We start from the raw sequence: 15,452 nt of genomic DNA on the forward strand, positions 1-15,452 counted from the left end.
ATGGCTCAGAACAGCCTTGACCTCCTGGGTTTAAGCGATCCTCCCACCTCAACCTCTTGAGTAGCTGGGACTACAGGTGTGCACCACCATGCGTGGCTAGTTTTTAAACTGTTTTGTAGAGACAGAGTCTCTCTATGTTGCCCAGGCTGGTCTCAAACTCCCAGGCTCAAGTGATCCTCCACCTTGGCCTCCCAAAGTGCTGGGATTACACACGTGAGCCACTGAATCCAACCAAAATGTTACTTTTTAAGAAGGCTTCAACTACATAACTTTAAGAGAAGACATGTATTTATGGTTCTAAAAGTAATGTTTGTCAAAAATGTTTTAAATAAAATAAAAAAGAAAAACAAACATATTTTCATGAACAGTAATGTTTGTGCAAATTCAAAGGTACAGAAGAGAGTAGGTCGTCAAAGTTCTTTTTCCTCCTGTCCCATTTCTCACACATGGGCTCAGCTGGGTGTCTCCCTCCTCAGTCACTAAACTGGCGGGGAGGTTTGGCATCGATTTGGCCTAGGGAGTCCTCAGGATGACCCACAAGTCCAGATAAATGAAGCCTTGCTTTCTAACCGGCAGAGTCGGTGAGGAGCGAGCCGGACGCCAGGCTTTCCAGCTTACCCAAAGTAGAAGCAGCTTGTGCCCTTGGAAGGGAAGAAGCCAGCCTCATCACCCAACTCTACCCAGTGCCATGATCCCTAAAGGGCCCCTACACAAACACTCCTGGGTCCCATCATTGAAAAACACCTCTCACACAGGAAGGGTCTAATCACACACCTTCTTTCATTAAAACGCCTCTTGGTCGGGGTTCTGGGGAGAGGGGCATTCAGGCTATAGGGAGGGATGGTCTCTCTCTGGGTCTCTCTCTGAGGGTCTCAGCCTCCTGCCCCCGCCAAGAACCCCCAGGTTTGGAGGGCCCAAGCAGAGCCGACCATATACACAGCCCTCCTGGTCCTGGGAGAGGTGCATCCTGGAAGGCAGGAAGGAGTCTGTTTCTAAGTCCCTTTCCCAGCGCCATCCTCCATCAAGGTGGTCTCCAGACCTGACGTGTGTTCTGTCTTCCCCATAAAATCAGGCTCAGGAGATGGTGCTCCTTGGTTCTGGAAATACCCCTCCCTGCGATCTACCTGCCTGGCAGCCTCTGTGCCTCCCACCTCCGAGCCTGCCCTGACTTACTGGCACACAAGGGCATCCTCGTCCAAGAGGGCTTCTTGGGCACACGGGTTGTTCTCGTCCTCGTCTCCAGTGATCACCATCACGAGACCCAGTAACAGGGCTGCTGTGACCAGCCGCATTGTCCAACCCATGGGCACCTGGAACAGAAGGAGCTTTAGAGCAGCTGGATCCCCTGCAGGGGATTTCCTGCCAACTACCTGTGCCCCCCCACCCCAGGGGCCCACTTGGCAGGATAGAGACCTCTGGTTAAGCACAGGGAGAAAGGCAGGCAGCTTCCAGGGCTCCGCAGCTAATCCAGTCCACCACCCGGACACAAGTACTTTGGGAGGACCTGGGCCTCCTCCAAGTTGGACTCAATGTACACTCCTGGCAGAGGCCCCTCCCCCTGGCAGGACACAGCTTTGTTGTCACTCTTGTCCTGGCTGCCAGGGCAGACAGCAGGCTGCGAAGTAGAAGTGCTTATATAAGCTTCTCAGTGCAGCTCCTCGTCCAGTCCCTGCTCTTGGCCCGGGGATGGTCAGCTGGCCAAAGGCCAGCCTGCCCCTTGGCTGTAAGGCAAGCCCTGGGAAGCTGGTGACCCCAAGCTCAGAGCTAGGAGTTGGGCTGTGCCCCTCAGACCGGCTCTGCCTCTCCTGGCCCCCATTCTTCCACCTGTCTCCACAGCCTGTGAGCTTCCCCAAGGTGGAGGTGGCTGGACACGGTAACCCTGTGTAGGAGGGACTGCTGCAGGGGGTGGGGGCAGGCGCACCCCAGCCCGAGGCCAGCTCCGAAGGGCCAGCTGAGGACAGAAGGGTGCGTCTGGCTGCACCTTGCAGCTGTGCTGAACTCAGCACTCTCCCAAAATAATCGTCTCTGGAGAAGGAGGTCTGGGGAGCTGCTTGGGGCTCAGAAAGGGGTGGCCTGCCCCAGCGCTGCACCGGGAAGAAGGGGAGCCGGGGACTGTCGCCTGCATTCCCTTAGGGAACAGTCCTGCCACCAGGTGCATGTGGGACTCTGGTTACAGCCTGAGTGGGCAAGGAGAAGAACAAAGGCGGCTTGCCACAGCCTTTCCAATAGCTCTGCTCTCTGCTCTCTGTTTCTCAGAGGCGGGGGTGGGAGAGACATGCCAGCAACTCAGGACTCCTGGCTTCTGCTCTGAGCTCTCTCTGGATGCTGGGGAGGCCACTGCGTCTGCCTAGAACGCACCACTTTTCCTTTTCACAAACAAGTAAAATAATTCCTGTCACCGTGGTGCCTTGCTAAGGAATATGAGATCATCGCTGTAAAGTACATGCAGCTAGATCTTTAGAGGAACCACTTTCAGCATAGTCTCCTTTCTGGCTTAATTCCTGCCTCCAGGATCCCAACCTGTAGCAAAAAGCCCCCCTTTGGGGCTACATATTAAACACATTTCTCTATCACTAGGCTCCCTGAAATACAACCAGGACTCCCCTTGCCCCCAACCAGAAAACGTATTCCCAAGATCTCCCCTACTGGACAGAGTCTAATAGTAGCCTCCTCACAAGATCATTGTGAGAATGAAATCAACCAGGTTAAGCCCTCGGTAAGGTGCCTGGAACATAGTAAATGCTCAATAACTTATGAATAGTCTAAGTATTCTCTCACAGATCCAACCGTTCATTCATTCCTTTGCAACCCACTTCACTTATAGGCATTAAGCACCTCCCACGTGCCTGCCCCATGTTGGGCCCTGGGGTATAGATTGATCATGGCCTTGTCTGCATGCAGCTCACAGGACAGCCACAGTCAAGGAGATGCTGCCAGAAGGGCTGCCCAAGACCAAGAAACTCATCTTACAAATGGCATCCACTAGAGAAGCCTCAACTTTCCTGGGTGTCAACTCTTTTAGCACAGTGATGGCAGCCTGGAGGCAGGAGAGCCCACAGTGCAGGTTGCTGCTGTTGAGCCCACTTCCAGTGGCAGTTCTTCCTTACTCCACATGCCAGGCACTTTTGTCTCCAAATCCTCATGCCAATCCTTGGAAATAGGCACTATTATCATCCCATCTTATGGAGGAGGAGACAGCACAGTGACATTAGCTAAAACCTGATCTTGGTCACCAGGAAGTGGCAGACCTGGAATTTAAACCCCAGGCTCTGGTTGAACCTGTTAAAACTGGGTTGAGTCCATTGAGTCCATGCTTTTTTTTGAGACAGGGTCTCACTCTCATCGCCCAGGCTGGAGTGCAATGGGGTGATGCTGGCTCCCGCAACTTCCACCTTCTGGGCTTCAAGGGATTCTCCCGCCACAGCCTCTCAAGTGGCTGGGACTACAGGCACACCACGGCTCTGGCTAATTTTTGTACTTTTTGTAGAGACGGGGTCTTGCATTGTTGCCCAGGCTGGTCTCGAACTCCCAGGCTCAAGTGATCCACCTGTGTGCTCCCAAAGTGCTGGGATTACAGGCATGAGCCACCACACCCAGCCCAGAGTCCACGCTCTTAACCACCTGGCTCCACTGCACTCTGTAGCTGCTCCATTGCCTCTTACTCACTCCCTCATACATTCCCTTTGTTCTTGGGAGAAGGACCCCAGAGTCCTCCACGTGGACCACAATGCCCTGCGAGATCAGGCTTTTCCTGTCTCTCTAGCTGACTTCCTCCTCCTCTCACATGTTACCTCTGGCAGGTTCCTCAAGCTCCTTTCTATCCCAGGGCTGTGATAGGCACCGACCCCACTTCCCACCTTCATTAGGGGGGTAGCTGGAATGTCATTTCCTGAGAGAAACTTGCTCTGACCCCTAGCATTCATCAGATTCCTTTTATAAACAATCAGAGCACCTTACTGCCTTCTTCATTATTCTTATATAGTTGTAATAAATTATTTTGTAGTTATTTGCTTAGTGATCGTTTCTCCCTCAATCCCCCAGCCTATAAGCTTCTGGGAGGCAGCACGGAGACTGTCCAGCATTCTGAGCACCTTACGTGGAGTATCTAGAGGTTTAATAAAATTCTTGTTTAAGAGCATAACACATGCCACTTCTGTTTCTGATCATCCTTATTTTCACTTAACAGCTCATAACTCTGTGTAAACATCAGTAGGAAACTAATCACAGGTTGGCCCTTAGCCCTGGATGCCTTTTGCTTATTTATCTAACCTTCTGTGGCTTGTTTTTGTGCAGAGAGATCTGGCAGAATGCAGTGGTTCTCAGGATTTTCAAACCCGATCTTTCTCTTGGGGATTTTCAGGACTCTGATTCATATTTGAAACCTAAGATCTGAAAGCCGTGTTCAAGCTTGCGGAGTGACCATTCTCCCTCCCCATCACCAGCTGGTTTTGCTTAATTCTCTCACCCTGGAAAGTCCCATTGCTAGATTTCTTGGTGCCCACCCTTGAAGTCCCCCTCTCTTCCTTCAGTTACCTGGGCTGGGACCACCTCCAGACACCACCATTCAAGCCAAACCTGTGGCTTCCGGAGACACATTGGTCCCTCCAGCTACTGGGATCTGTTGAACCACCGCTGCTGAAACTCTCCACTCCCTTCTTACCCCTCCAGGCCTCCTGTGCCTGACACCCTCCAATCATTGCCCAGGCCTCACCTCCTTTTTCTACCCAGACACAGACTCTTGTTCTTTCTCTCCCTCCTAAACCTTTCCACGTAGGCCCTTGGAATCTCTGAACTATAGTGAACAAATCCCCCTGAATTTTTTCATTGATTCCTAATAAAAAATTAATTGAGGTATAATTCACACATAAAATTCACCCTTTTAATATGTACAATTCAGTGGGTTTTCGTATGTTCACAAGCTTGTGCAACCATCACCACTACCAAAGTACAGAGCATTTTCATCAACCTAAAAGAAGTCCTGTACTTATTAGCAGTAACACCCCATTCCTCCCTCACCCCGGCCCCTGACAGCCCTAATCTATTTTCTATCTCTATGAATTTGCCTATTTTGGACACCTCTACCAACGCTTTCCCCTCCCTCCTTTCCAACCTCCCTTCCCATGGCCACTTTCTTGAACACTGTCATCACTACAAATATTAAATCCCTAAAATATTAAATTCAAGCAGTTTTTTTTTTTTTTGAGACGGAGTCTCTGTCACCCAGGCTAGAATGCAGTGGCATGATCTCAGCTCACTGCAGCCTCTGCTTCCTAGGTTCCAGTGATTCTCCCGCCTCAGCCTTCCAAGTAGCTGGGATTACAGGCACGCACCACTATGCCCGGCTGATTTCAAGCAGCTCTTCTGATCACCATCTCTTCTCCTTCCTCTACCCTCTTGTTACTTCTCTGCACTTACTCTTTCATTTGATTCTAAACTCTGGTCCCTTGACCATTCTCCTTTTTCCTTACCTATTCTGACTACCTTCCCTTTGGTACCTGGGTCTTGCAAACCTTTGTACTATTCACTTGCTAACATCTTCAATTTCTTGCCCCTTATCTTCGCATTGCAGCTGTTGGGTGCAACTTCAAATTTGGACCAGTCCAATGATCTGGCTACTCCGTCATGCAATCCTGCTCCCACTCTACTCCTAGTATCCTGTGCCTTCTACAGAGCCCAGGGTGGGGGCCCAGGCGGCATGGGGGAAAACATTGTGCTAAATGAAAGCAGCCAGTCGCAAAAGAGGACATATTGTATGATTCCATTTATATGAAATGTCCAGAATAGGCAAATATATAGGGACAGAAAGTAGACTAGTGGTTGCTAAGGCTGGATGTGGAGGTGGGGTAAGATGGGAATGAGAGGTATGGGATGATAGCTAAAGGGTATGAGGTTTCTTTTAAAGGTGATGAAAATGTTCTGAAATTGACTATGTGATGGTTGCACATATCTATACATATACTAAAAACCACTGAATTATACACTTCAAAATTCATGAATTGTGAGATATATTAAGCATATAGCAATAAAGCTGTTTTAAAAAATCATCCTGGGGATGTCAGCAAAATGGATGACTAGGAAGCGCCAAGCTCTTGTTCCCTCATGGAAAGCTAAACACACACACAGAGAGAGAGAGAGACAGAGAGAGAGAGAGAGAGAGAGAAAACTGGCTGAACTAACTTTATAGGAGCTCTGGAAAACAGCCAAAGGTTAGAGCAGCCAAGTAATGCCCAATCAAGGAAAGCCTCCTTAACTGCACCCTGGGTGAGAAATGGAGACCCTGTCTCAAATTTTTTTTAAAAGCCTCCTTCAAAATAATAGGAATTTTTCCAGACACAGTGGCTCATGCCTGTAATCCCAGCACTTTGGGAGGCTGAGGTGGGCAGATCACCTGAGGTCAGGAGTTCAAGACCAGCCTGTCCAATATGGTGAAACCCCATCTCTACTAAAAATACAAAAATTAGCTAGGCATGGTGGCAGGCACCTGTAATCCCAGCTCTTTGGGAGGCTAAGGCAGAAGAATCGCTTGAACCCAGGAGGTGGAGATTGCAGTGAGCGAAGATCGCGCTTGTCAGGCCTCTGAGCCCAAGCTAAGCCACCGCATCCCCTGTGACTTGCACTTATACGCCCAGATGGCCTGAAGTAACTAAAGAATCACAAAAGAAGTAAAAATGCCCTGCCCCTGCCTTAACTGATGACATTCCACCACAAAAGAAGCGAAAATGTCTGGTCCTTGCCTTAAGTGATAACATTACCTTGTGAAATTCCTTTTCCTGGCTCATCCTGGCTCAAAAAGCTCCCCGACTGAGCACCTTGTGACCCCCCCTACTCCGGCCTGCCAGAGAACAACCCCCTTTGACTGTAATTTTTCTTTACCTACCCAAATCCTATAAAACTGCCCCACCCTTATCTCCCTTCGCTGACTCTCTTTTCGGACTCAGCCTGCCTGCACCCAGGTGATTAAAAAGCTTTACTGCTCACACAAAGCCTGTCTGGTGGTCTCTTCACATGGAGTGCATGACAGCACTACTGCACTCCAGCCTGGGCAAGAGAGCAAGACTCCGTCTCCAAAAAAAGGTTGGAAATTTCATTTTCTTTCTACCTTGTTCGACCTTCACTGCCAGCAGTATTGGTCTGGAGATGGTAGCTCAAGCCCTAGTTCTCTCCCTTAAACTTAAGGAAGCAGAGCTAGACTCATCATGTGCAATGCTCTAATCTGTCTGGGGTCTGCCTACAGGACTAGTCTTGCTTTGCCTAAGGGAAAAGGGGCAGCATTGCTCATTAAAACAGCAGAGCAACTACAGACCTTCAGACACTGAAGACAAAGATTACAGATTGAGACATACAATAGACTATCTAAGGCCCCAAGAAGCTCAAGGAATTTCGAGTAAAATAAACTCAAAGAGACCTACACTGAGACACACTAGAATCAAACTGTTGGAAGTCAAAGACAAAGAGAGAATTTTGAAAGCAATAAGAGAGAAGACTCATCATGTACAGGGATCCTCAATAAAATTATCAGTCAATTTATCAGCAGAAACTTTGAAGCCCAGGGGCATTGGGACAATATAAAGTACTGAAAGAAGAAAAGTTGTCAATTAAGAATTCTATGTCCAGCAAAAGTATCTTCCAAAATATTAATAACAGAGAAATTAAGAAAGTCCCAGATAAACAAAAGCTTAGGGAGTTGATTACCATTAGCGCTGCCCTGCAAGAAATACTGAAACTAGACCTTGAGGTTGAAATGAAAAGCTGTGGTAAGCTGAAACTAGGTGAAGACATATATCAAGACCTTTGTTTGAGGTAAACACACAGACAAATAAAAAAGCCAGTATTATTGTAATTTTGGTTTGTAATTCCACTTTTAAATACAGGATGTCTTAGTCCATTTAGTGTTGTTATAAATGAACATCTGGGGCTGGACAATTGATAAAGAGGTTTATTTGGCTCACAGTTCTGCTGGCCGGAAGATTGGGCAGAAGAAAAAAGCCTTGGCCTTTTCTCACTCATTTTAGAATGGAAAGGGAAGCTGGAGTGTGCAGAAATCATACAGTGAAATAGAAAGTAGGAATGAGAAATGGGAGGTGCCAGGCTCTTTTTAACAACCAGTTCTCATGGAACTAATAACGTTGGAATGCACTCCCCTGGAAATGCATTCTACTGATGAAAGATCTGCCCCCATGACCCAAACACCACCCATTGGGTCCCACCTCCAACACTGGGGATCAAATTTCAACACGAGATTTGCAGGGCACAAATATCTAAACTATAGCACAGGATTTAAAGACAATTAATAAAATAATTATAAATCTATTAGTGGGTACATAATATATAACAATGTAAACTATGACATCGGTAACACAAAATGGGGGGGCATGGAGCTGTATAAGTAAAATGTTTGTATGCAATTGAAGTTAAGTTAGTATCAATTCAGATTAGATCATTATAACTTTAGGATGTTAGATGTAATTCCCATGGTAACCACAAAATGTATTTATAGAATATACACAAAAGGAAATGAGAAGTGAATAAAACATGTCACTACAAAAAAATCAACTAGATGTAAAGAAAGGTAGAAATGGAGGCAATGAGGGACACAAAAAGCTGAAAAGCAGCCAGATACAGTGGCACATGCCTGTAGTTCCAGCTGCTTGGGAGGCTGAGGTGAGAGGATCACGTGAGCCTAGGAGTTTGAGGCCAGCCTGGGCCACATAGTGAGACCCCATCTCTTAAGAAAGCAAGCAAGCAAGCAAGAAGAGCTAAAACATACAGAAAACAAATAACAAAATGGCAAAATAAGTCACTGAGTCATTGTCTATCAGTAAATGCATTTAAATATAAATTTAATTGGGTTCAATGCCTCAGTCAAAAGTTATAAATTGGCAGATTAGATTTTTTAAAAATGATCCAATTATATACTGTCCACAATAGACTTGCTCTAGCTCTAAGGACACAAACAGATTGAAAGAGAAAGGATTTAAAAAGATATCCTATGTACACAGTAACAAAAAGAGAACAGGGATGGCTTTATTAATATCAGACAAAACAGATTTTAAAGTCTAATTTTACAACAAGAGACAAAGAAGGGCATTGTATATTGATAAGAATCAATTCACCAAAAAGATATAACAGTTGTAAACCTATATGCACCAAACATCAGGGATCCAAAATATATAAGCAAACAAGGATAGAATTGAAGGGAAAAATAGGTAGCTTAACAACAGTAATTGGAGATTTCAGTACTCCACTTTTAATAATGAATAGAACAACTAGGCAGAAGACCAATTAAAGAAATGGGAGACTGGCTGGGAGTGGTGGCTCACACCTATAATCCCAGCACTTTGGGAGGCCGAGGTGGCTGGATCACTTGAGGTCAGGAGTTCAAGACCAGCCTGGCCATGGAGAAACCCTGTCTCTACTAAAAATACAAAAATTAGCTGGGCATGGTGGCGGGCACCTGTAGTCCCATCCCAGCTACTTGGGAGGCTGAGGCAGGAGAATTGCTTGAACCCAGGAGGTGGAGGTTACAGTGAGCTGAGATCGCTCCACTGCAGTCCAGCCTGGGTGGCAGAGTGAAATTGTCTCCAAAACAAAAAACACAATACATCCCAAGCCAAAAATTGGAATTCTAAAATGCTTCAAAATTCAAACTTTGAAGGCCTATGGAATACCACAAGTGAAAAATCCTACACCTGACCTCATGTGATGGGTCACAGTCAAAACTTTGTTTTATGTACAACATTATTAACAATATTGTATAAAATTACCTTTAGGCTGTGTATAAGGTGTATATAAGCATAAATAAATTTCATGTTTAGACTTAGGTCCCATCTCTAAAATATCTCATATACGCAAATATTCTAAAATCTGAAAAATTTGAAATTTGAAATACTTCTTGTCCCAAGTGTTTTCAATAAGGGAAACTCAACCTGTATACCAAGATGTATGGGATGCACTGAAAGCTGTATATGCTGTAAAATAGCTATAAAAGCTTACATTGAGAAGTTGTAAATGTTTACATTAAAAAAGAAGAAGGATCTCAAATCAACAACCTAAATTTACACCTTAAGGAGGTAAGAAAAAAAAAAAAAAAAAAGAACAAGATAACCCAAAGCTAGCAGAAAGAAATACTAAAGATTGCAATAGACATAAAATAGAGAACAGAAAAACAGAAAATCAACAAAACCAAAAGTTGGTTATTTGAAAAACATCAGTAAAACTAACACTTTCAGCCAGATTAATTAAAAAACAGAGAAGACTCAAATTACTAAAATAAGAAATGAAGGTGAGGAGATTAAAATTTATAAAAACAAAAATATAAATAAATAGTATTTTACAGAAATAAAAAGGGTGACAAAAGATTAATATAAACAATGGGTAAGGTTGTGGGTTATGTAATAAATTTGATAACCCAGAAGAAATGGACAAATTCCTGGAAACATAAAACCTACCAAGACTGAAGCAGTAATCAAAAATACCCCAGTGAAGAAAAGTCCTGAACCTGATAGTTTTACTGGTGATTTCTGCCAAACATTTAAAGAAGAATGAACACTAATCCTTCTCAAACTCTTCCGAAACATTGGAGAGAATACTCCCTGACTCACTCTGTGAAGCCAGCATTACTATGATACCAAAGCCTACCTTCTAACCAAAGTTAGAAAAGAAAACCACAAAGCAACATCCCTTAGAAACTCTGATGCAAAAGTCCCCAACAAAAGATTAGCATAGATCATTTCAACACTGAAAGGATTATACAACATAACCAAGTGAGATTTATTTCTGGAATGCAAGCATGATTCAACATATAAAAACCAATCAACATAATAACACCACATTAATAGAATGAAGGGAAAATACTACATGGTCATCTCAATTGATACAAAAAAAGCATTTGACAAAACTCAACACGCTTCCAAGATAAAAACAAACTAGGAAGGGAAAGAAGCTTCCTCAATATGATAAAGGCCGTATACTAAAAGTCCACAGATAACAACATACTTAATGGTGACAGACTTCAAGTTTTCCTCTAAGATCAGGAACAAAACAAGGATACGTGCATTTGCCACTCTTATTCATCATATATAGAAAGTTCTAGCCAGAACAATTACGCAAGAAAAAGAAGTAAAAGCCATCCAAATAGAAAGGAAGAAGTACAATTATCTGTTTGCAGATGACAATCTTACACATAGAAAACTCTAATTTTTTAAAAAAGAAAAACTGTTAGAGCTAATAAGCAAATTAATAAGCAAATTCAGTAAAGTTGTAATTTACAAAATCAACAAACAAAAATCAAACGTATTTCTTTACTCTAAAAATGAATAATTCAAATAGGAAATTAGGAAAACAACTCTATTTATGATTACATAAAGCAGAATAAACTAGGAATAAACTTAACCAAGGAGGTGAAAGACTTGTACACTGAAACTACAAAATTTTGCTAAAATAAATTAAAGAAGAGATAAACAAATGTAAAGACATTCAATGCTCATGGAGTGGAAGACTTAATTTTGTTAAGATGACAAAGTCACTCAAAGTGATCTACAGATTCATTGCAACCCCTATCAAAATGCTGAAATTTTTTTACAGAAATAGAAAAATCCATCCTAAAATTTATATATGATCTCATGGGACCCCAAATAGTCAAAACAATCTTGAAAAGAACATAGTTGAAGGACTCATACTTTGATTTCAAAACTAACTACAAAGCTACAGTAATCCAAATAGTTTGGTACTGGCATAAAGACAGATAAATAGGCCAACGGAATAGACTAGAGAGCCCAGAAATAAACCTTCATGTGTGCGTATGTGTGTATGCGTGTGTGTGTGTGTGTATGTGCGTGTGCTCAAATGATTTTCAGCGAGGGTGCTGAAAATTATTCTGGGACAAGTGGATAGCCACATGCAAAAGAATGAAGTTGGATCCTTGCTTTACAACAGATATAAAAATTAATTCAAAAATGGATCAAAGATCTAAATGTAAGAGCTGAAACCACAAAACTCTTAGACGAAAACACAGGGGAAAAGATTCATGACATTGTATTTGGCATTGATGTACATATGACACCAAAAGCAGAGGCAGCAAAAGTAGACCGACAAATTGAATTCCATGAAAACGGAAAACTTTTGGGCATCAAAGGACACTATCAAAACAGTGAAAAGACAACCTGCAGAATGAGAGAGAAAAAAAATCCCAGAAACTAGTGTTCATTAGAGCCCCCTTTGGCAACACTGGCCACTCCATCCTCCTCACTGTGTAGCCCTCTTGTTCAGCCTGTGTGGACTACTGTCCATTTTCCCAATCAGCCATGCTCTCTCCCACCTCTAGGCCTTTTTGCACAAGCTGTTCTGTCTATAAGGGGTGCCTTTGTCTCCTGCCCCATGACCCACCTGGCTTACTTTTGCTCACCTTTATTTGCTATTTAAACATCACTTCCTTTAGGGTACCTTCCTGGGTAGCTTCTCGTATCTGCAGAGAGCATCTGCAGTACTTCCACCAGGATAGAATAATATCTGGCCATTTTTGTTTATTTACTTGTATTTCTCTGTCACTAGGCTGTTACCTTCATGGAGGAGAGACCCCATGTAGCCTAGGAATTGCTGTGTCTGCCACCAGCACAATGCCTGGGACTAGGAGGCGCTCCATTACCCCTCGGGGGTTGGTGAAGGGAGAAAATCAGAGAGGAAGGGGTGGATATTGAATTCCTAAAGGTCATGCTTCCCCCCATAATAGATCTGGGTCTCACTGAAGCTCCAGGAGCAGAGCTGCTCCTCCCACCTCCCATTCATTGATTTCTGCCTTCTGCTCTACTTTTCTGTGCACATATTTCATCCTGTGAGGGACTCATTTGTCTCTGCATTCCCCACAGCACTATGAACATAGCAGATGCTTAATAAATCTTTACATAAATAAGCACGCACATGTAAAAACCGTATGTCATAAAGGAACTACTCTGACCTTTGATTGTCCTATTTAAAGACAGGGAAAGAATTCCAAAGTCACCCAATATACACTTGGGCCATCTTTTGTTATCAACTCTTGGTTGCTTTTCATGCACCTTTCATTTCAGATGACCAATCTGAAAATTGTCTTGAAATGCAAAAGTATAAAAATATAATTTCCTTTGTTTTTTTCTCAGGGAGGGGGGCTTATTCTAAATGAACAATGATAAGAATTACATCAAACTTCCCATCAGAAAGCAAGCGAGAAGAGAGTGAAATAGTTTTAAAAAGTTAAAACTTCCATCAACCTAGAATCTGTTTCCAGTGGAATTTTTCTTCAAAAGTGGAGAGGATATGAAGACAAAGAAAAACTGAGAGAAGATTTTGCCAGTACACCTGCCTTGCATGAAATGTTAAAAGAAACCCTTCAGTGAAAAGGGTTCAGGTTTCAGTGAAAGCTTGGTTCTACATAAAGAAGGGAAGAACATCGATGATGGACTAAATGGAGGGAAAGAAAAATATTTTTTTTTTTTTTGAGACGGAGTCTTGCTCTATTGCCCAGGCTGGAGTGCAGTGGCCGGATCTCAGCTCACTGCAAGCTCCGCCTCCCGGGTTTACACCATTCTCCCGCCTCAGCCTCTGGAGTAGCTGGGACTACAGGCGCCCGCCACCTCGCCCGGCTAGTTTTTTTGTATTTTTAGTAGAGACGGGGTTTCACCGTGTTAGCCAGGATGGTCTCGATCTCCTGACCTCGTGATCCGCCCGTCTCGGCCTCCCAAAGTGCTGGGATTACAGGCTTGAGCCACCGCGCCCGGCCAAATATTTTATTTTTATTATTCTTACTTGGCCTTACAGATAACTGTTTCTTTAAAATAGTTAAGAACAAGAATGCCTCAAGTGATTATGGCTGATTGTTAAGTGCATGAATGCTAGCAATGTCTAAGAAACAGGAGGAAGGAATGGGGAATGCTCTGTTACAGGTTGTCTGCACTTGCTCTGTTTTAAGAGATGTTGCTTTCCTTCTATCAAACAGAAGACAGAGGAAGTCATAGTCGCAACGATGGGGCTGGCAAAGAGAGCTCCAGGGCTGGATTTTCCCAACAATTATATTCCCCAGGAGTCAGGAGAGTGTCTGTGAGATAAACCCAGCTCTGACCCTTTCCCTCACCCCTCCATTTATCCAAAGGTCCTGCTAGACCTTGGGCCAGAGGCTGGGGGCCAAGACCTTTCCACTCTAGGGATATAAGTTCCTCCTTTAGGTAGCCCCAGCTTGTTGGTCTCAGCAACCAACGGTTGACTTAATAAACCCATTTCATTAATAGGTGTACATTGTATCTATTAATGAATCACTTCACCCATGGAATGGCAGGCTCCAGGGGGCTATGAAATGGTGGTGCCTCACACATTCACCTGCCGTCACGTCACCCTTGAAAGGTTGAACGTTTTGTCCATCTGGTGGAGGTGAGAATTGAACTTAGAGCCTACTGAAGCTATGTATTTACCTCGTCCCTCTTTGCAGGGACAGAGTCAATCTCTGGTTCCCTCTAAATTTCTCAGGATGGGAGGAAATGGGGATCTTTCTTCCTATATCATGGAAGGGGGAATGAGGACCTCACAAAGGAAAGAAAATCACTAAATCTATCAGACGTAAGGCCTGCCTGAAATCAGTGAGGCTCATCACAGCCCAAAACTCAGGCAGTGAGAAATTCACCAAAGTGGACTTTCTGAGAATTAGAGAAATGTTTGAAGCTCACAGACAGGCACCTAGAAACACCACAAAGAATGTCACAAATAATGTGACATTGAGCAAATGACGTGCTCAAATCACACTAGAGTGAAACAATCGGAAACACCACTTTTACCACGAATTTCTTACTTTCTTGGCTCATGGCAAGCTCCATCTCCCAGGTTCACGCCATTCTTCTGCCTCAGCCTCCCGAATAGCTGGGACTACAGACGCCCGCCACCACACCCAGCTAATTTTTTTGTATTTTCAGTAGAGACGGGGTTTTACCGTGTTAGCCAAGATGGTCTCAATCTCCTGACCTCATGATCTGCCCGCCTCGGTCTCCCAAAGTGCTGGGATTACAGGCGTGAGCCACCGCATCCAGCCCACGAATTTCTAACAGCTGCCTAGGCCAAGGTGTTTTTTTCTCTCTCTCCTCTCTCTCATAGCAAATTCCTACCGCACACAAACAGGGGAGAAGAGCCCTTGTCACTTGCCCAGAACAGTGTGGGAGCTGCTGGGTGCTGGCTGCAGGAAGGTACATACCTTGACAGGTTTCTGGCCTGGAGAACGTGGGGAGAAAATTCCCTCCAGGGTGCCCCTCAGTTTGGGCCCTTAACGTAATCAGAGCCTGCGGATGTTGAGAGTTTGAGAGGTTCAGGAAGGTTCCTGGAGCCACAGGAGAGGAGGCAGCCGTTGGCGGTTGGGGAGACAGTTGGAGAAAGTTCCAGGGGAGTTCCAGGGAGGAGCTGATATGTAGGGCAGGAGAGAATAGGAAAAGAAGAATGGG

At 44.4% G+C, this 15,452-nt stretch overlaps 1 protein-coding gene across 2 annotated transcripts in view; it reads right to left on the bottom strand.

Moving 5' to 3' along the window:
• The window catches only part of PEBP4 (phosphatidylethanolamine binding protein 4), a 225,981-nt gene extending 210,650 nt beyond the window's left edge, over nucleotides 1–15,331 (bottom strand). The window contains exons 1-2 of one of the 2 annotated variants that reach the window (XM_026453965.1): nucleotides 15,209–15,331; nucleotides 1,174–1,310 (exon numbers count right to left, since the gene is read on the bottom strand). In XM_026453965.1, coding sequence (XP_026309750.1) covers nucleotides 1,174–1,304 — 131 coding nt within the window. In that variant the 5' untranslated portion in view covers nucleotides 1,305–1,310; nucleotides 15,209–15,331. Of the gene's footprint in view, nucleotides 1–1,173; nucleotides 1,311–1,413; nucleotides 1,505–15,208 lie in introns of those variants that run through there. The other variant, XM_023216862.3, reaches the window with a different exon arrangement.
• Between the last annotated feature and the right edge of the window lie 121 nt (nucleotides 15,332–15,452).

Source organism: Piliocolobus tephrosceles, chromosome 7 (assembly GCF_002776525.5).
Source record: "Piliocolobus tephrosceles isolate RC106 chromosome 7, ASM277652v3, whole genome shotgun sequence".
NCBI classification, from domain to species: Eukaryota; Metazoa; Chordata; class Mammalia; order Primates; family Cercopithecidae; genus Piliocolobus; species Piliocolobus tephrosceles.